The sequence below is a fragment of the Gobius niger genome (assembly GCF_951799975.1).
Source record: "Gobius niger genome assembly, chromosome: 11".
NCBI classification, from domain to species: domain Eukaryota; kingdom Metazoa; phylum Chordata; class Actinopteri; order Gobiiformes; family Gobiidae; genus Gobius; species Gobius niger.
Window position 1 is genome coordinate 12,584,339 of NC_136862.1, and position 19,559 is coordinate 12,603,897.

At 39.3% G+C, this 19,559-nt stretch overlaps 2 protein-coding genes and 1 long non-coding RNA gene across 3 annotated transcripts in view; 1 reads left to right on the forward strand and 2 right to left on the reverse strand.

Annotated features, from left to right (window-relative positions):
* LOC306970034 overlaps positions 1-19,559 on the reverse strand; it is a 224,332-nt gene that overhangs the window by 90,697 nt on the left and 114,076 nt on the right. The window lies entirely within an intron of this gene.
* On the reverse strand, positions 6,497-12,858 carry spns3 (SPNS lysolipid transporter 3, sphingosine-1-phosphate (putative)). The gene is made up of 12 exons (XM_079565841.1): positions 12,625-12,858; positions 11,987-12,052; positions 11,660-11,796; positions 10,669-10,820; positions 10,513-10,579; positions 9,669-9,811; positions 9,445-9,597; positions 9,188-9,377; positions 9,052-9,117; positions 7,204-7,302; positions 6,949-7,120; positions 6,497-6,642 (listed from the first exon to the last, which is right to left on the reverse strand). Exons 1-12 carry the CDS (start codon positions 12,836-12,838, stop codon positions 6,566-6,568), a joined length of 1,536 nt encoding a protein of 511 aa, XP_079421967.1. The 5' UTR covers positions 12,839-12,858; the 3' UTR covers positions 6,497-6,565.
* Positions 15,029-19,400, forward strand: ube2g1a (ubiquitin-conjugating enzyme E2G 1a). The gene is made up of 6 exons (XM_079565854.1): positions 15,029-15,201; positions 15,952-16,054; positions 16,141-16,238; positions 17,721-17,899; positions 17,984-18,103; positions 18,223-19,400. Exons 1-5 carry the CDS (start codon positions 15,156-15,158, stop codon positions 18,068-18,070), a joined length of 513 nt encoding a protein of 170 aa, XP_079421980.1. The 5' UTR covers positions 15,029-15,155; the 3' UTR covers positions 18,071-18,103; positions 18,223-19,400.

Sequence of the window (19,559 nt, forward strand, 5' to 3'; positions counted from 1 at the left end):
AAAGGCCAATAAAAGGGGAAAAGAAAGTTTTAACTCTTAATTGTGTCCAAACTCATTTCTAACTTTTCTAACGCATTCGTGGACAGTCATTTTTCACAAACCACGGCACATGCAATATACTGAAGACGTAAAAAGAATCAGGTATAGGGCCACTGAGGAGCACTTTGACATCCGCGCAGTAAAGTGAAGATATTACTGTGCAGACGTCAAAGTGCTCCTAAGGTCCTCTTTTTATCCGCTTAGAAAATGGACATGTTTAATTTTGTGTGACTATAATTGGATCGTGCAACTACTCACATAACTGTATTTAAAGCAGTACTAAGTAACTCTTGCCCCTAGAGGCCATAAGCAACACTGCAGGTGTTGTAGCAAGTTGAGATTTTTTAACTTATTAATTGTCCGTGACAGTAAACACTAAGCTGACAGAAAAGGCGAAGGGAGAGAGGGATATTGTACATCCAATTACAAAATGGAAATCATTTTTTTCACTCAAACTTGGCTGTAAATACTGTTAAGCTGCAGTTAGCCTGTTAGCTTCTTCTTCGTGATTCTATTAGTTTGTATTGGTTGCTCTGTTCCGGTGGCAGTCAAGTTGCAACTGTGGTTACTTAGTTTTGCTTTATAGGGAAAACGTGGAAAAGCTTGGTTGCTTCGAACTTGACCCACGTTTAGCCCCATAGAGGAGAGGAGGAGAGGCTAAATGCTAACAACATCTTTTGTCTTTTTGTGTGACTGAGTGCATGTGTAAAGACCAGACAGTAAGGCATCAACTCGTCTAGAACATATCTCAGTATGGAAAAATGGTGGCCTGTTCCTTTAAGTATATAAACCATATTTTTTAAAACCTTAAACCCACTAGACTTTTGCTTCACCACTCGAGCTGTTCATAAAATATTCATATCACTGCTGCATATTTGGCACAATTATAAAACGCTCTAAACTTCACAGAGTCTTTTTAATCTTTGTCTGGCGAACATGATGCATTTTTACTTGCGACTTACTCCCAATCATATTTATAGACTGCTGCTGGTCTTTGTAATTACCCTGTAGCTCTCGTGGAGCAGCAGACCTCTCTATCCGGAATGCTAAATACATAGAAGCGGAATGATCCAACCTAGACCATTATACAGCCGACCTCAGCTGCTTTTTAACTACAGACCACATTTGTCCAAATGCCATGAAAAACTCACTCGGGTGACAGTGACAGCAGTTTGATTTATATTGTGGCGTAGATTGTAGAGGTCGACTGATATGGTTTTTATAAGGCCGAAGCCAATATTTGAGGAATATTATTGGCTGATGCTGTTATGCATGGCTGGTACTTTTTACTGATGTTTTTTCCAATGATGCTTCTAAACTGTAAACTGTGTCAGTGTTGAACAGCAGGGGGCACTTTATTAGGGGCATAGGGCTGATTTATTCAGGGCATTCAGGTTTAGTCGGTTCTTCAGAGAGAGCTCATTTTAATTTCAAAAATCAACAATCCAAAACTAGAAATGGTGAGTCTCTATCTCGTATGGTTCAGAATTAAACACGGCTGCGTTTCAGTTTCATGCAGCTCAAATCTGGAACAGTCTTCATGAGGATGTGAGACAGGCCTCAACTCTGACAAGGTTCAAATCCAGGCCGAACAGTTCTTTTTATCCATGCATATGACAACTGAAAGTATTTTATCTGCACTCTTCCTTTTTACTTTTAATGAATTCATTGTATTTTATCTGCTTTCTTGTCATTTAATGCAACTGTGAAGCACTTTGAATTGCCTTGTGTATAAATGTGCCCTACAAATGAACTTGCCTCGCCTTTAATTGTGTATTCTTTAATAAATACAATAAAGTGAAAGATTTTCTAATTATTTTCCAATTGTCTTTGTTTACTTTATTTACAGACGTAATGTCAGGGCTCCGAAGTGAGACTAATTTGGTTACACGAGCACACAAATCTATTGGATGTGTGACCGGTCATGTCCTCAGAATACAAATAGTATAGAGCCAAGCGTCGTCTTTATGATGATATTTATTACTATGTGAAATCTGTTATGCTAAAAGATGAATAAAAACAGCAAGCAGCATAGATAGATGATGAATGTACTGGCGTTGAACCAGTTTCATTTCGAAAGTAGTATTAGGCTGATAAAATGATGCCCTAGTGAGACAATAATCTATTTACATGTACATTATAATAAACTGGAAATTTGCACTGTATTATTGACATTATTGTATGCTGTCATTTTAGTTACTTACTGACAAATCATGTTCAAAAGTTTAATTCTGCCAGATAAACCATTTGTATGACGAATTAAACTCTACAACAAGACACCTCTTTCTGCACATCCTCCTCTTATCAACACAGACTGAAATCTTGCATGTTTTGTTTGGTTTGAGAATTGCACTCTAATCTTACTCTAATCTACGCCTTTAACTGGATCTGAATGTTCTGCTATAGTTACTACAATGAAAAGCTGAGTTTAAGTTGGAAATGCCCATCGATCGGTGCTATTCAGAGCTGTGTGTGATGTAATCGTCCTCACCAGGGCAGTGCTGGGGCGGACAGGGCTCTTCCTCTGATGATGTCATGTCACTGCAGCAGTTTGATAAGGAAACAGAGAAACATCTTCACTTCCACATCTGTCTGACGCCCTTTATCCTGGTGCTGCTGGGCCTGCTGACAAAGACACGGTGTCCTGTAATGCCGTTGTGTGGCCGCAGGTTTTCTCAGTTTACAGTATTTACATTGCGAGGATAAAGGATAATTGAAATGTAAAGAGGTTCACTGTATTTGCTTTTAAACCCACTGTATTCCCTGCTCTCAGGAAAAATACAATATGCCCGGACTAGACTAAAAACTGACACTATCTCTAAATCATTTTAAGCAAAGCTGAACCTGAAAGAAGAAACGTATGACATACAGATGTGGAAAGGAAGTATTAACCTCTGATCTTTGTATCATCTTTGCACAGCCTACAGGCCAGTGTAACGCCTCATTTGAAAGCTAAGACTTACAAAACTAATCTAAGTGGATCATTGTCACCATTGTCACTTTATCTCCTGCGCTTTCTTGATATGTTTTCGTAACTTTTCTGTTGCTCTTTTGTGGTGTTTTATCCACCAGGCTGTCAGGAAGCTGAACTACCTCCTTTCCCTGCCCTCCCTGTGCTCTCAACCCTCACTCCCCAAACCCCCACTCCACAATCAAGAACGAGAGAACGATCATTTCAATTCATTGACAAATTAATCGACTAATAAAAGATCTTTGCATCTTTGTCACATTTTTGTCACTTTTTCATCGCTTTTCTTGTCACGTCTTTGTGGCTCTTTTGATGCATTTTCATTCTCCTTTTCGTCTTATTTTTGTTGCCATTCAGACACTTTTTCCAAGAAGCTTTTAGATTTGGGTTAAGCTAAACTGGAGAAAATATGCTCGGTTCAGGTGGGGGTTAAGCAGCCAAATTGTGAGTCAAGTCCACATCGCTATTTGTTCTGACACTCATGGCATACCCTCGATATCGTTTTGTTGTTTAAAAGTGCTATACAAATAAAGTGGATTGGATTGACTAATAGAATTAAATGTCACAGAAAATATTTCAATGACAATATTTCAGTAACACTTAATAATAACTACTCCTTCTTTAGCCTTAACTGATGATGAGCTACACTAAATTTATCATGAACAATCAATTAGTTAAATGTAACACTTAACACACTTCCTTAAAAATGAAGAAGTGGTAACTTATTATAAAGTAAGTAAGTAAGTAAGTGATTTATTGTCTAATAGTGTTCAGGTGTCCTTCCTGAGCTTCTGCGACTGAGCCGCGCTGCCACTGTGGGTCAGCCTGATCCGCATGACCTTGGAGGTCGGTGAAACTGAAGCACTTGGAAGAAACCTGGCTGGCTGCCCTTTGTCTCCTCTGATCCTCTGAAACAGTGCAGCAGCGCCTGGGTTTGTCCTTGTTTCAGAGCGTGGTGTCCTGCACTGGTCAGCTCCACCTCCTCCTTCCTCTTCCTCCTGCGGCTTGCTACGCTCCACAACAGTCTTTCACCATTTTCTCGTTTGTCCCTTTTTTGTTTCCTGTCGCTCCTCTTGTGTCGCCTCCACTGAGCTGCAGGTGTGGGGGCTCTTGACGCCTCTTCAGTGTCTCAGAAGAAGATATGTTTAGTATAAAGGGTTACCATGAGCTTACCATAAATCAATTGAAGAACATAAATAATGTTGGTTATGATGACAGTGGCGCAGATGGTAGAGCGGGTTGTCTCATGATCGGAAGGTCAGGGGTTCTAATCTCACCTCCTGAAAGTGTACACTGTGGTTGTGTCCTTGGGCAAGACACTTCACCCACATTGCCCCCAGTGTCTGCGTACATTGGTGTATGAATGAGAGTATGAATGGGTGAGTGGATCCTTGCTGTAAAGCGCTTTGAGTGCCTAATGTAGGTGGAAAAGCGCTATATAAGTTGAGACCATTTAGCATTACCATTTAGCATTAAATGGAATGGGGGCAAAGTGGGATAAAACAGTCAAGTATTGCACGTAGCAACAGCACCAAACATTGGCATAGTCTTCCTGGCTCCACTCCCTCATTGATCAGCAGCACAATTTATTAGCTATTGTGGCAGTTTCCTGCACGGCGAGGCTCAACAGGGGAAGCTCAGAGTCAGAGCTATGCAGATAAAGTGCCTGAACTAAGCCTCACAATACAATACCTATTGTGTTTTGATTGCACGTTGGACTGTTACAATATTTTCCACATACCTTTTAAAGTGCGTGTGTGCCTTTTTGCTTGTTGTTCCACACACTCCGCTTTGGTCACAGATATGGTTCCCGGGCAATTGAAAAAGTGGCAGCAGCTTCTGGAAAGTGACCAGCTTTAGCTACAAATGTTCAAAACAAAAGGAAATTCCAACACTGTACAACAAAGACATCAGGGTTTTACCAGTCCCAGTGCCCTTGAACTCCTGCTTTCTATTGACGGTAAGTCAAGTTCAGAACAGGGTCTGACCTTTTTGTGAGAAATGTTTTGCCAGTTTTGTACAAACCTTTTCCAGTACAGAGTTTATTGGCCTGCACTGTGCAGAGGTGGAAGAAGCTCCTAAGCTTCCAGGACTACTGTAATACTTCATCTGCTCTGTCAGTGTGACAAAATCGTTACTTTCTCAAGAAAATCTTCAAAAAAAATATTGAAATTGAAAATTGCCTAAATCTAATGTAAAAAAAAAAAAAAAAAAAGGAAAGGGTACATTTAGTGGCTCATTTATCTGGATGTATATTGTCACCAATGCTGAATCTTTGAATGTGACCTCTTGTTGTCCACAAAATCATCAAATTATTCCTAGATCTCCAAACTAAACCCAAGTCAAAGATCTTTGCGCAAGCGCTAAGGTCAAGAACCTAAGCTTTGTTTTAGCGCAATGGCACAACCCAGAAATCAAATAAATGCTATCACTAAACCTGAACTTTCACACTTCGCAAAATTGATAAATTCTCAGCCTGTTACTGGTTAAAGCTGCTTCTGCCGGGCTGTTCAGTGCTATACTTTACCTGTATGAGGCTGACTCAACAGTCCGCTTCACTGGGTGCACGAGGGACGTCCTGAGTGCGGACACTTCTATGGTGGACACCCTGCGTCATTTTACAGTGCAGCGCTGCCATCTAGAGGCCATAGTCATCTACTACATGTGAAAGAAAGAAAGAGAGAAAGAAAGAAAGAAAGAAAGAAAGAAAGAAAGAAAGAAAGAAAGAAAGAAAGAAAGAAAGAAAGAAAGAAAGAAAGAAAGAAAGAAAGAAAGAAAGAAAGAAAGAGGGAAGCAACGTTGGCTGTGGTCCATTAATGTTTCACATTGTACAACCTGATGTACAATGATTATCAGCTCATATAGGCCTCCAAAGATCTTGCTGAGACCTCAGTTGGAGATGATTCAGGGACTGCAGTCTTTACACAGGCACGTTGTTCAGAACTAGAAAGCCCAAGCGACAATTCCAGCAAACTATGAAAGACTTGAAGCGCTCCCTCATTTATCTAGAACCTGCAACGATTCCAATACGTAAAAAGTATATATGTACAAGTACTGATATAGACATTTGAATTACTGCATTAGCGTGATACCTTCAGTCTTTAAACATCTCTAGTACAGTAAACTAACTTGATATGAATACAGTCTATAGTTTGTCAACTTTAGGCAACACATACGTTGCAAGAGTTTCCTGTGTTTCAATCTGCCACTACATTGCCACACGCTCAAATGTCAAGTTGTTGAAAAAGTACTCAGCATCACACGAAAGCACTTTCCATACAAGTAATTCTTTGTTTTATTTTAGATGCCACATTTACATCTTTAGTCATAATAAAGATAAAAAACAAGTTGATTTCGAACACTGTTTGCATTTCAAGTAGGCAAGGCACATATACTTATACCGCGCATTGTATACACAAGGCAACCCGATGCGCCAACAGCTTTGATGCACACGAGGTACAGTATTTTGGACATTTTTTCCACTTTACAATTTCACATTCTTCAACAACATCTTCTCGCATACAAACACAACACACACAACACAAAACTTTGTAAATACTACTTGTCTTCAGTTTTTCCAGCCTGCAGCTCTAAAGATGACCCTGGAGCAGGATCTGGTTGGAAAGTAGGTTTATCTGTAGAAAAAAAAAGTACAGAGTGGATTAAATACAGTCTTACCGAGAGGGTGTCATTTAAGCTTTTAGATTTCTGTATCTGGGCCACAAAAGGAGAATGTTTTTTTCTAGATCTAATAAGAGAAAAACAATGTTGCCTTTATGTGGTTTGGTGGTGGAATCTCTGGTTTGTTACTCAGAGGCACGAGGAAGAGTGCAATCTTGTACACAAGGAGTGGGGAAGAAGATGATTGTTCCTGACAGCCTGACACTCTGGCGCAATCTTGTGAATGTTATTGGGACAAACGCAGGGGTAAGCAGGTTTACCTTGTATCAGTTGTAGAGCAGCCTTCTTGTCTTCAGTGATGTAAGCAGCTGTCATCATAAAAAACACTCCTCCTAAAACTCCAACAAACGGACAGATGAGGAAACCGTACTTCAGGCTCAGGAAGCTCCATTCGTGAGAGACAGGCTTAGAGTTTTTGATAGCATCAGAGATCTATAGGTACAAAGAAAGCAAAATAAGACAATATGATTTCATTAAAAATATCCGTGAGTCATGGCAGACAAAGCTTTTCTCACCACTCCAAGCAGATAAGGGCTGCCAGCGTCTCCCAGGAGGTGTCCCACTGTGATCTGCAGAGCCTCCGCTGAAGCTCTTCTAGTTGGGACCACTACGTACTGAAACATACAGTGGAAAAAACAACAGTGGCAAAGATATTCTTCTTGATTAAGCAAAAATAAAGGAACAAATGAGTCCACACTGTCCCCCAGAAGAGTGAGAGCAGTTTGTTCTGTTTGTCCTGCTGTCATCAGGCCGCAGGTACGGGACTCTGAGGTGGAGGCGGGCACACTTCAGCAAAGGTTTTGTCTCTGCTGCATTTACCAGCCTGTAATCTATGTGTAATCTTAATGTGTGCATACTTAATACTGCATGTTATGTTGCTAGTTGTTTGTGATCTATGTGTACTGTGACGGAGACTGCACAAACAAATTCCCCTGTGGGTCAATGAAAGTCTTTCTATCTTTGCCACTAAGCTCAGCTGGAAGCCCCATATAAACTACATCAAGGCAAAGCTGTGTAAAGCTCTTACAATAATATCTCAAATTAAAGAACTCTTAAAATAAAATAAAAAACATATATATTTTGCACTGTTCCCTGGTTCTCCCGTACATGCCTAGAAGTTTGGGAAAACACTAACAAAACCAATCTTAATCCAATAAGTATCATTCAAAAAAGAGCGATCCGCATGGTGAATAAAGTGGCTTACAGGGCTCATACAAATGAGCTTTTCATTAAACTAAAAGCACTAAAATTGAAGGATTTGGTTGACTTTAAAACAGCACAATTTATGTAAAACATAAGCTATAACAAGTTACCTGTGCATATTCAGGGATTGTTCCAAACACAAGACTGTGTTTATAATTTCCGAGAGGAAGAAATGTTTCAAAAACATAATATGTTTTTGAAACATTTCTATATTATGTGAGAACTAGTGCAAATCAGCATTGTGTTTCTTCTGTTGGGATTAATGTGTGGAGTGAGTTGGACCAAGAGCTAAAAGATAGCTAAAAAACCTTAATTCAATTTAAACTTCTTTTGAAGAAATTAAATATTAAAAAATATGTTGAGAATGGATGCTAAGGATGCAAAATTAAGATGATAGATTATTCTTTTCTTCTTTGTGACGACAAAAATGTATAACTGCATGCATGAGACATTGGCAGCTTTTACTGTTTATGTTTTATGTTATAAATATTTCAGACTTTATGTTTATTTATGTCTTTATCTGTTAAATGTTTAAATGTTTGCATAAAATATATTTGAATCTGAATCTTACTTAAAAATGACACAAAGTAATGTTTGCCTGTGGGGTCTGAATGTGCCCCAAATACAAAGACTCAATATAACATTGGCCAGTGGGGGCAGTGGAGACATATCATTATTTTACCATGATTAGGTGAGTGTACATGAGTGTGAGGCGTAATATTTGGAATGTGTGATAAGGCACCTTCATGCTAGCAATTTACGGACAAAGTGTTTTTTGTTTGCTGTGCTGTTTGTATGTATGTTTTGTACTGTATGTCACACATGTTTAGTAGCACTCATGTATGTTCTGTGTTTGGTGGTATGTTTTTATCTCATGGGATGCGACTGGAAATTAACACTAAATCCAGCTTATTTACAGAACTAGTTGTCTGTCCATTAATATGCAGTGTCATATACAAATAAATGAATAAGTGAAATGAAAACTCCCCAGCCTAAAGAACATGTAACTACAATTGATCTTTCACTTGTACTTAATGGTGTACAAAAATATCTTGCAGGACACGTTTGAAAGGCATGTCCTAAACTTAATGCTAAAGGTAAGTACCTAAGCAAACATCGCCTTAAGGACAGGTCTACACAATAGTTGTTTTAAAACTTACAAGGAGTATGTCAGCCAGAATAGGCCAGTTCAGGGACAGCATTATCTCAGTGAGGAAAATAAAAACCTGAATGAGACACAGATAAGAAATATTAATATTCTTTCATGGTTAATCACACAGATTTTGTGCCACTTACATAAGCGGCTGGGATGTTCACTGATGCTGTGAAGATTGTTGCAAAGAGAAACGGGACAGACCCGAACATGCCTATGGCGCAGATGACCGGGTCGCCGTACGCCACTCTGTTCCGTAAGAATCTGGACAGAGCCGCACCGAGACACACTCCTAAAATACCGGTCACCACCGTAATGCCTCCGAAGATGTAACTGCAGATACAAACGAGGGTAAATACATATATGAAACCAGTGGATCAGGTCCGAGAACCCTCTGTACCTGTCTATGCTGTTGCAAGGCTCCACAGTGCACGGCTGCACCACTCCCTGGGCTACTTGAGCTCTGGACAGAAACGTCGGAGTCCAGAATGCCAAGGCTCCAGCCAAGAAAGCCAGAGCCGTCACCCCCAAAGTTGACCACACAAAGCTTTTACTGGAGAAAGAAAACATATTACAATCAGTCATCACTAAAATGCTATACACAACATTTAGCAGCAGCCTTACTTTTTCAGGAGATATTTGATGTCCTCTTTGTAAGATGTTCTTTCAGTATTTGACTGGCCATGGCTTTCTACAGCGCCTCGTGGGGGATTGGGACACAAGAGAGCAAGCAAAACAAGGCCAATGACTCCTAGGATGGGAGTAATCTGGTAATACACACAAAAGAACATTAAGAACACATTAAGACACAGCAGGATGTTTCTGATGTTTGGCCCGTTTGCTCCCTTAAAGTTTAATTTGTACCTGGAAACAAATATTTAACAATCTTGAACTTAAGTTTTTTTTTAAGAGGAATTTTTAATATCTGATTCCAAACCTGATTTATTAAGCTTTGAATTTTTATTTTATTTTACAGATAATAATAATGACTACGTTAGTTGAAGGGACTATATAGAGTTTAAAAATGTTAAAATTATGTATTTTCCTCCCCATACATGTTCCAGCAATGTCCTAAGGTGTAGAATGAGCCCTGACCTATTCACCTCAACTGCCTCTAAAATCCTGCACTGTCACTCAAAAAGTTGTTACTTCGGGTCCGAAATTGCCGTCTTGCACAAGCTTAATATAGAGATTGCAGTTACACGTATGACCTGAGGTGGCAGTAGTGAGTATAAAATGGCCAACTTGCATCTAGCCCTTTTAATTAAAAGTCTACACAAGAAAGATATCGACAAAACAAACCCATAAACCTGGCTTTATCCACTTTTCAGAAGTACCAAGAACATTTTGGCAAATTTAAGAAACATTTTTTTTAACTGGTTTCCTCATTTAGATGTGGTAATCTCCTGGAATAATTTGAAAATCATAGCAAAAATGTTTTTGTCCTTTAAGGCCTTGATTAACTCACCCTTAGAGCCCATCGCCAGTCACCTGTGAGCGACGCAATGGATGCCCCTGAGATATATCCAAGGCCACTGACGGAACAGAAAACGTTTGATGAATTAAAAGCAGTGGCTATAAAGGTAGGTTGAAGAGTGGAGTTCAAGCTGCAGTGCTCCCAAACCTTCCCACTGGGATGAAGATGTAGAAGGCAGAAATCATTATACTTCGTTTGGTTCCAGTAAACAAGTCTCCAATGATTGTGGGGGCAATAGTGGAGTAACTGGCCTCTCCAACTCCAACCAGGCTCCGCATCAGCATCAGCAACCAGAATAACTGAGAAGAGAACATACTCAGTTGTTTTATGTTGTATTACACGAGAACTATCCAATTTGTGAGGGATAATTATTTATTTTATTCATAGAGTATTTATAGTCTCTAAAGCCAAACTGGAAAAGTCTCCAGGTACAGTACATGTTGCCAGATCACAAAGGCTACTAACAGCTGTCAATCCATAACCTAAACTAATGATAACAATATTTTTGTAGCTGGTGATCAAAATAATTTGGAGGAGGACCAAATGTATTCAAACTTTATGTTTTGCTACTTGTAATCAAAGCAATGCAGTAACATCTCCTTGGAGACGAGCTGGTGATGGTAAATGGTCTCAACTTAGATAGCGCTTTTCCACCTACATTAGGCACTCAGAGCGCTTTACAGCAAGGAACCACTCACCCATTCATACTCTCATTCATACACCAGTGTATACAGACACTGGCAAGGTGTGTGAGGTGTCTTGCCCAAGGACACAATGACAGTTTGCACTCTGCTCCCAGCAAAGTTACGAGTGAGGTCTGGGCTTTTACACCAAAAATGATTCCCAAAAAGCTAAATACTCATGATAAGATTATTTCTTGCATTTTATCATTTCCATTGGGTGTTTCAATTGTTAAGCAGAATGGTTATAGATAAGACTCTGTTATTTCCACTAAGCAGTCAAAGTGTCATCGGTTGCAGTGGCCAAACTGTTACTTCTGCTTGTGTGTTCAAATACATTCTCTTGTGAAACTAGCCAGATAATGTCAGAGTGAAGGTTAAGGTGGGAGGGTCCAGTAAGAGGTGCCATAAGAGGAAGTTTCCTCATGTCATTTTGTTTGGCCACATTTCATACTTACATTTTCGGTAACAAAAGAGCTGCACAACGCTGTGATGAGCCACACAATCAGACCACCGATCATGATGTACTTCCTGTTGTACCGGTCTCCAAGGTAACCAAAGAGTGGTGCGAAAAGCAGAAAGCTGCAGATAAAGACTGTATGTGCATTAGTATACAGTACATGACACTAATTTTAGTGTTAGTTTATTGTCATTCTATGCAGACTACGACAATTTACTCAGGTGAAGTGTCTTGCTTTAAAAGCACAGTATGCATTACACTATTTATTTACCAGAAAATCATTTATAGATCCTAAATAATGTGATGCTTTGTGTGTGCCTCATACCTGTCTGCAGAAGTCCTGCTGTACTGTCACTTATATCAAAAAACTTCTGTATGTTTAGGAGCACTCCTATGGTGACAACAAGAAAGTCGTTAGTCAGTTTGACATCAAGGAGCAGGTCAACTAGGAATGGGTATTGCATATGTGGTGGATGGATAGCAAAACAGATCTTGTCATAATAATGTTACATCTTTGTAGATTTTTCTTTTGGTTATTCATTAAGTAAATGTCATAGGCTTCACGTGACATCACACATTTTGAAGAGCTTATATTAGTATTGAGGCAAAAGACCGGCCAGAATTTTGTGGTCGAATTTGCCTTTAATTGTCAAAATGCAGGTGCATACTGAAGTAAAAAATATACCTTCACTATAGTTGGTGCGATTGTTGTCAGATAAATGAACTTTGATATGGCAAGTTTGTGAACCCAGTCCCAAATAATTCTATTCATGTTCATTATTATATATATAAGACTTTCTGTTTGTTATTTTACAGTGTTATATCGGCCCCATCCCCATCTAGAAATATTAAACCAAATTTTATAACGTGATTGGACCCAGTGGAAATACTGGCTCCTTCCCCTCATCTGTGATTGTAATGATAATAATTATCTGTTAAAAGTAAAGCCTGCCATCATCTGACCTGCTACAGTGTATCTCTCCATGTAGTTCAGCAGGTTAACATAGCAGAGCACAGCTATGGCCACATATCCTCTTGCAGGGGAGACAACTGGTGGCCCTTCTCTTTCCAATGAAGAGGCGCTATTGACAAAGGAGCCATAGCGAAAACTGGCACTCAAACTGCGTCGAGGTAACGCCACTTCTTGAAAAGAGCTGACCGAAAGCTTTGGCTCCATGTTTCTCCTGAGAACTGATCAAATAGAGATAGAACATTGATGAAGTTAGTATGGACACCAAATGTACTCAGAAAGCCCTCGGCACCATCAGAAACAAATTGGTCCAAATTAAGTCACAGTAATGACTTTATGACTTTATAACTGTGTTAGTGAAATGCAAAAAGTAGATAACGTGAAAACTATATAAAAGATGCACTTTGATATTTCACTGCACTCTACTGTTCATATAATCACGGTAACCTACATGAGCTGGTGGTGGTTGTGACAACACTTTTAGTAAGTCCTTAAGACACAAAATTACATTAGCGAACATGTACAATCTGTCGTAAATAAGTGGCAGCAGTTGATATTTGAGAAGTCAGTTTTATGTGCACATATAAGTGTTGTGATAAGAGTGACCATTAGTAAGCGTGAAAAGCAGAGTAGTAGTAGGTCTTTGTTTTAGGTCTTTGTAGCCGAAAAGTAAGGTTTACAACCAAAAAACTATGTGTTATGTGTTTATAAGTCAAATGGTGAATCAAGTAATCAATGGAAAATATCACACTCACTGTTGATAAAGTTTCAGTCCAGCTGAGTTATTCCATTTTGCTCATCAGATGATGGTGAGTGTTGCTCTGGAGAGAGAACTCTCTGCTCTAACATGCCTGAGGAAATATTGAGTTAGAGAAGAGACCTGCCCACAATGGGACGGTCATCTGCTTAGAGAGACCCTGTGATGCAATGCTGTAAACACACTATTTACCTCCTTCCCTTTTCTGTTTGGGTGTTATGATATTTGAACCATGTTTCAAGACAGTGTAAAATTATGAATGTTTTTTGACTTAATCCTTGAACATGTAATGTACAACAAGACTTTTATTATTATAGTAATGGTAGTAGGCCAAAAGAGTTACTCAAAAGTAGTATTTTCACCACTCTTCTCACCTCTGAGAAGTACTGTTGGTAGCAAAAATAGCTCCTTAAATACGAATAAATTGGACTAAAACCTGGGTGTAAATTATGTCTAAAACAAAAGTATTTATTTTTTATTTATTGGTTTATTTGGTAGAAATGAGTAGGGGAAAGCAGCACAACAGACCCGCCATGAAGCCATAGACTGTATATGAAGCGAATCCACTGTGATAGTGCGCCCTCTGCTGGATAAAGTGGATCTAGACGATCAGCTTTTAGGAAGGTAGACGTTGATCTATGGTGGTAGAAAAGGTGAAATCATCAACTGGACTGGGTTTAGGTCAAGTTGAATGAGAGCCTTATCAAACATGTTGATCTATGATGTTGATCTATTAATGCACATGAGGAGTTAGTAGGAGTTATTTAAATGTTTTCATAAAAACACATTTGGAAAGCCTAACTTGATGCTTCTGTTGATAAAGATTACATACCTTTTAACAGGAATTATGAATTGCTTGTTATTCTTGTTCCCAAATGACTATAACCTAATCCTAACGTCTCTAACCTAACCCTGATCCAAACGACCCTAAACTAACCCTAACAGGAATTGTAAAACATAAAATATTAACAAATAATGCCGTCGCGGATCGGCTCCTACCAGCAGAGGGCGCACTATCATGGCGAATCCGCCTCACCATCATGGATCTGCCTCGGCTCCGGGCCTGCAGGACAGTGCATGTTAATGAATAATAATGCATCGGCTTTACATAGCGCTTTTCTGTACACTCAAAGACGCTTTACATTGCACTATTAATCCACTCCATACTTGGTGGTGGTAAACGACTATTGTAGCCACAGCTGCCCTGGGGTAGATTGACGGAAGCGAGGCAACAAGTCTGCGCCATTGGCCCCTCCGACCACCACCACACACACACACACACACACACACACACACACACACACACACACACACACACACACACACACCGGATTGTAGCCACATGGGCTAATCTGCATCCGTTCACCCACACTCGCACACTAAGCACATTCTCTTTCATTCATCCTGGCCTATTTTACATGTTTTTACTGTGCATCCTTAAAGTAAAATATAGATATTTTAAAAGATAGTGCATAAAATCTAAAATTGTAGAGTACCACCTGGAGAAGCCCAAGCACCATCAGTGGTCCACCGTGTACACGCCACAAGAGTTTCTGAAGCCTAAACAGAAAATGTATTGCTGCCACACGAGGGCAGTAGAGGCGCGCGCAGCCTCATCGCTGTGGTAAACGTAGAAGCGTTGAGCGCGAAGAAGAACCCGGACGGAGAATGACGAGCTCCAGACCGACCGCTTCTGACTGAACGCTTTGTTTACCCATTATATCTAACTATTGATACTCAACACCGGAGCTCTGAATTTGTTAAAGTATGACAGAGCCTCAGTCTGCATTGTTGCTCAAGAAACAGCTTGCAGGTAATTAAACAAACACCCGAACGCTCTCTGGTAACGGCATTTGCGCTAACCTCAGCCGTTAGCTGTTAAGTGAAAGACCGACGCTGGCGCAAACTGCTTTTTTCAACCATTCACACTGCTCCAAAATAAATTATACATACGGTTCGGGGGCAGCAGCAGTGATCTATCGCGCGTGACTTCGCATCTTTTTGACATCTGGTGGACTCCTGTTCGCTGTTGCTTCAACTTGTTTTCTCATATCTTTCGTTGTTCAGCTGAAAGCCGCTGTCAACTCTCAACGGCTTTCACTGTGCAGCTCAGTTAGCGGCTAGCGGTTAGCATCGCCTGTGTTTACAAACATTTCCCACTGCACAACGCTCGGCGATTGATGCATTTGGATGGGAAATAATGTTAATCGCAAATCAAATTCAAGGCAAAGGGTGTCATTGTAAATTAACCCAGTGTCACCACGTAAGTGACAAGCTTTCAAGTGGAGACAAACGATATGTTATAACTCATTCAGCGTATTTTTTCTTCGCTGCTCGGCCCTGCTCATTGTAAATGCAAACGTGTCTTGGTATTTGTAAGTGCAGGGTATATTAAAAAGGATCCTCGATCGTACGCTAAATTAGAAAATGCTATCCTTTAAGTGTAATATATAGAAACCTAAAATATTGCTTATTTAAACAATATTCTATCTTGAATTGTCCAAACACTCAAGCTCACACCTTGTAATACTTGTATAATTAATTGATATTACTCTATATTCAGAGCTGAACAAAAACCCAGTTGAGGGATTTTCAGCAGGCTTGATTGATGAAAGTGACCTTTACAGATGGGAAGTTCTCATAATTGGTCCCCCAGACACACTATAGTAAGTCTTTGTTGTTATTTGTACTTAGACAATGTGAACCTCTTCATCTCTTTCATGTACTGTGCACATCGTTATTTTGTCCATAGTGAGGGTGGTGTTTTCAAGGCTCACCTGACCTTTCCCAAAGACTATCCTCAAAGACCACCCAAAATGAAGTTTGTTACAGATATTTGGCATCCTAATGGTAAGTACAGCTCCTGCTAATACACACAAACTCACATAAGTCACTACTTGTGAACAAGGAAATGTTGCTGGTTTAACAGACAACACAGTTGTATGTATATGCAAACAACTGACTTTGCTCTTTTTAAATGTTAATGGCAAAACTACCAAAATGACCCTGTTCTTAAGTTTACACACCCTGGTGATCTTGGCCTAATAATATGCACACAAGTTGACACAAACGGGTTTGAATTTCTACTAAAGGTAAGCGTCCTCACCTGTGACCTTTGTTTGTAATTATTGTGTGTGAATAAAAGGTCAGTGAGATTTTGGGCTCCTGACAGACCCTTGCATCTTTCATCCAGTGCATGCACTGGCGTTTCTGGTTTCTGAGTCATAAGGAAAGCAAAAATGGTCAGAGGATGTGCAAGAAAAGGTAGTTGAACTACATAAAATGGGATAGGATAAAAAATAAAAGATATCCAAGGTACTGAGAGTATCAATCAGCAGTGCTCAAAGTGGAAAATGCAGGACTCACCAACCACGGTCAGGTCGACCAACAAATATTTCAGCAACAACTGGCAGGAAAATTGTGGATGAAAAGAAAAACCAAGAGATAACTTTAGCTGAAGTACAGGACTCTCTTAAAAAAAAGTTGTAAAGCTGTTTCAAGATGTACAATAAGGAGGCACTTGATGAAACATGGGCTGCATGGCCAAGTCGCCAGAAGAAAGCCATTAGTTCACAAATGCCACAAAGAATCCGCTGACAATATGCCAAACGGCACGGAGACAAGCCTCAACATTTCTGAAACAATGTCATTTGGAGTTATGAAATCAAAATGGAACTTTTTGGCCCTAACCATAAACGTTACATTTGGAGAGGAGTCAACAAGGCCTGTGATGAACAGTACACCATTCCTACAGTGAAAGACGCAGATGGATTACTGATATTTTGGGGATGTGTGAGCTACAGGGAACTTCGTCAAAATTGATTTCAGGATGAATGCAGCATGTTATTAAAAAATACTGGAGAAAAAGTTGCACTCATCAGCCTGGAAGCTGCACATGATGGGACGCACTTGGACGTTCCAACATGACAACAATCCAAAGCACAAGGCCATGTCGTCCTCATTGGCTACCACCGAATAAAGTGAAGGTCCTGTTAGTTAATATCATTGATCCGTTTTGGGGAGATCTCAAACGTGTAGTTCATGCAAGACAGCCCAGGAATTCACAGGAACTGAAGGAAATAAAGAGGCCCGTCCACAACTACCACAAAAGAATCCAAGCTGTCATTGATGAAAAAGGGGGCAATACACAGTATTAAGAACTGCGGTATGTAAACTTTTGATCAGGGTCATTTTGGTAGATTCAATAATTATTATGATTGAAAAAAAAATTTCTGCCAGGGTATAAAAACTTTTGGGGACAAGTATGTGTGTATATATATTTACAGTACATTTATGAAAGCTTGGACCAATAGTTATGTTTTTCTTTCTCAGTCGACAAGAATGGAGATGTATGTATTTCTATTTTGCACGAGCCTGGTGAAGATAAGTATGGCTATGAGAAACCTGAGGAGCGTTGGTTGCCGATTCACACAGTGGAGACCATCATGATTAGCGTTATCTCTATGCTGGCAGACCCAAATGGTGACTCCCCAGCTAATGTTGATGCTGCAGTAAGGGCTGTTTCTCAAGTTCATTAAGTGCTTTGCCAAAAAAAAAATCATCTTAACATATGTATCTTTTCTTGTTTTTTGTAGAAACAATGGAGAGAGGACAGAAATGGTGAATTTAAAAGAGAAGTGTCTCGTTGTGTACGAAAAAGCCAAGAGACTGCATTTGAGTGATATTTAGCATGATTCTAGCTCAATGTTTTCAGGGTGAGTCCTTAAATGTCTCCTCTTAATCTCTCAAAAGATGTTTTCAAATTTAACAGAACTTAAACTCATGTTGCAACACCCTCTATGATACCTTTTGTTTCATCTCTGTTTTCCACCAGGTTTCAAATTTGATTTGACATGGCACTTTCTCCTGTACTCTTCCATCTGGCGCCAGACTTTCAGACTTGTCCTCCTATTTTCAGCAGTACCAGCCTGGCTTTTTTTAGGCTGCAACTGAACATACCGAGGCTGAAGGAAAGTTGCCAAGCAAGTGCCAACAAAACAGGAAACATAATAAATGCCCTTTTCTCGTGTCTATGAACTGCTTCAACTTTCAGGAAGATATTGTAAAGACATGTATATAGCACCAACTAAACCGGATAATATATTCACTCTTTTCCATCTGTTAGGAATATTTGACCAAATAAATAGCACTGGTTTATTTTATTTTTTCTTCCACTTTTACAAATTGAGTGTGTAATTGTTTAGATGGATGTCCTTATTACATGATGGTGGATGAGTTTGGATTATTATGATCTGACATGAGCTCAACACTCTCTTCAAATGCACTACTGTTTGTGTCTATGCTTTTAAACCATTAGAAATTATATTGAATTTACACCAATTAAATTAAACTACTACAGTTTAATTTGTCATCAGTTAAAAACGTAGCTGCAAAGTCCACAGATTCTTGTACCAGTGCATGTTTCTTCTGTTGACATTTTTTCTGAAGTGCCTCCTAATGAAATGCCTGGCTTCTTAACCCTGCATTTATTACATTAAACTTAAATAATTGAGCAATTGGCTTAACCGAATTTTTGAAACGCTCTAAATTGCGTAATACCAAGAATGAGTTTTGGTATAGCAATAATTTGAGAGATATATTATACACACGTTTTCTTTGTCTTCGTGATAAAATCTGATGGGTTTTTTTTGTTTGTTTTTTCTGTTTTTAGCAACTTTTTAACTTAACTGCGATGTCTGTAGGAATTCTTGAGCATGCTTTAGTTTTTGTTTTTTTAATATATCATTTTTGATGAATGATTTGGGACTCTGCAAGCGTGTGTCCATGTATAGATGTGTTGCTGTTTTCTTTTTTTGACCACGTAGATTCACAGTCGAGCAGGTTTATTACAGGCCTCCTTTATGTGTAAAGGAATGTATATTTTAATGTTATAAAAAATGTATTCTGTAGCGACTTCTAAAATGTGATTTATTTATTTTCATATTTGGATGGAGTGGAAAGCTAATTGCAAATGCATGTGAGTTTAATACAGAGTGCATTATGATGGAATAGTGTAATAACTTATGACCTCAGATACATAAACTCATCCAATATTTTGGGTAGACACGGTCTTAGAAGTATGTTTTGGAAGATCGGCACCAAAAGTTGTACACTTTCCCATTATATGGTGTTAACAAAAAATAATCATATGGGACCGTAGAGTAAACCGTA

Bases quoted from the DNA above. Each gene is read 5' to 3' on its own strand.
- spns3 (XM_079565841.1), bottom strand. From the start codon at position 12,838: ATGGAGCCAAAGCTTTCGGTCAGCTCTTTTCAAGAAGTGGCGTTACCT. The intron at 11,797-11,986 runs GTATGAGGCACA...ATGCACATACAG, and splicing joins AGCAGGACTTCTGCAGACAG to TCTTTATCTGCAGCTTTCTG. The intron at 9,598-9,668 runs GTAAGGCTGCTG...TTCTTTCTCCAG, and splicing joins ATCAAATATCTCCTGAAAAA to TAAAAGCTTTGTGTGGTCAA.
- ube2g1a (XM_079565854.1), top strand. From the start codon at position 15,156: ATGACAGAGCCTCAGTCTGCATTGTTGCTCAAGAAACAGCTTGCAG. The intron at 15,202-15,951 runs GTAATTAAACAA...CTCTATATTCAG, and splicing joins GCTCAAGAAACAGCTTGCAG to AGCTGAACAAAAACCCAGTT. The intron at 17,900-17,983 runs GTAAGGGCTGTT...TGTTTTTTGTAG, and splicing joins CAGCTAATGTTGATGCTGCA to AAACAATGGAGAGAGGACAG.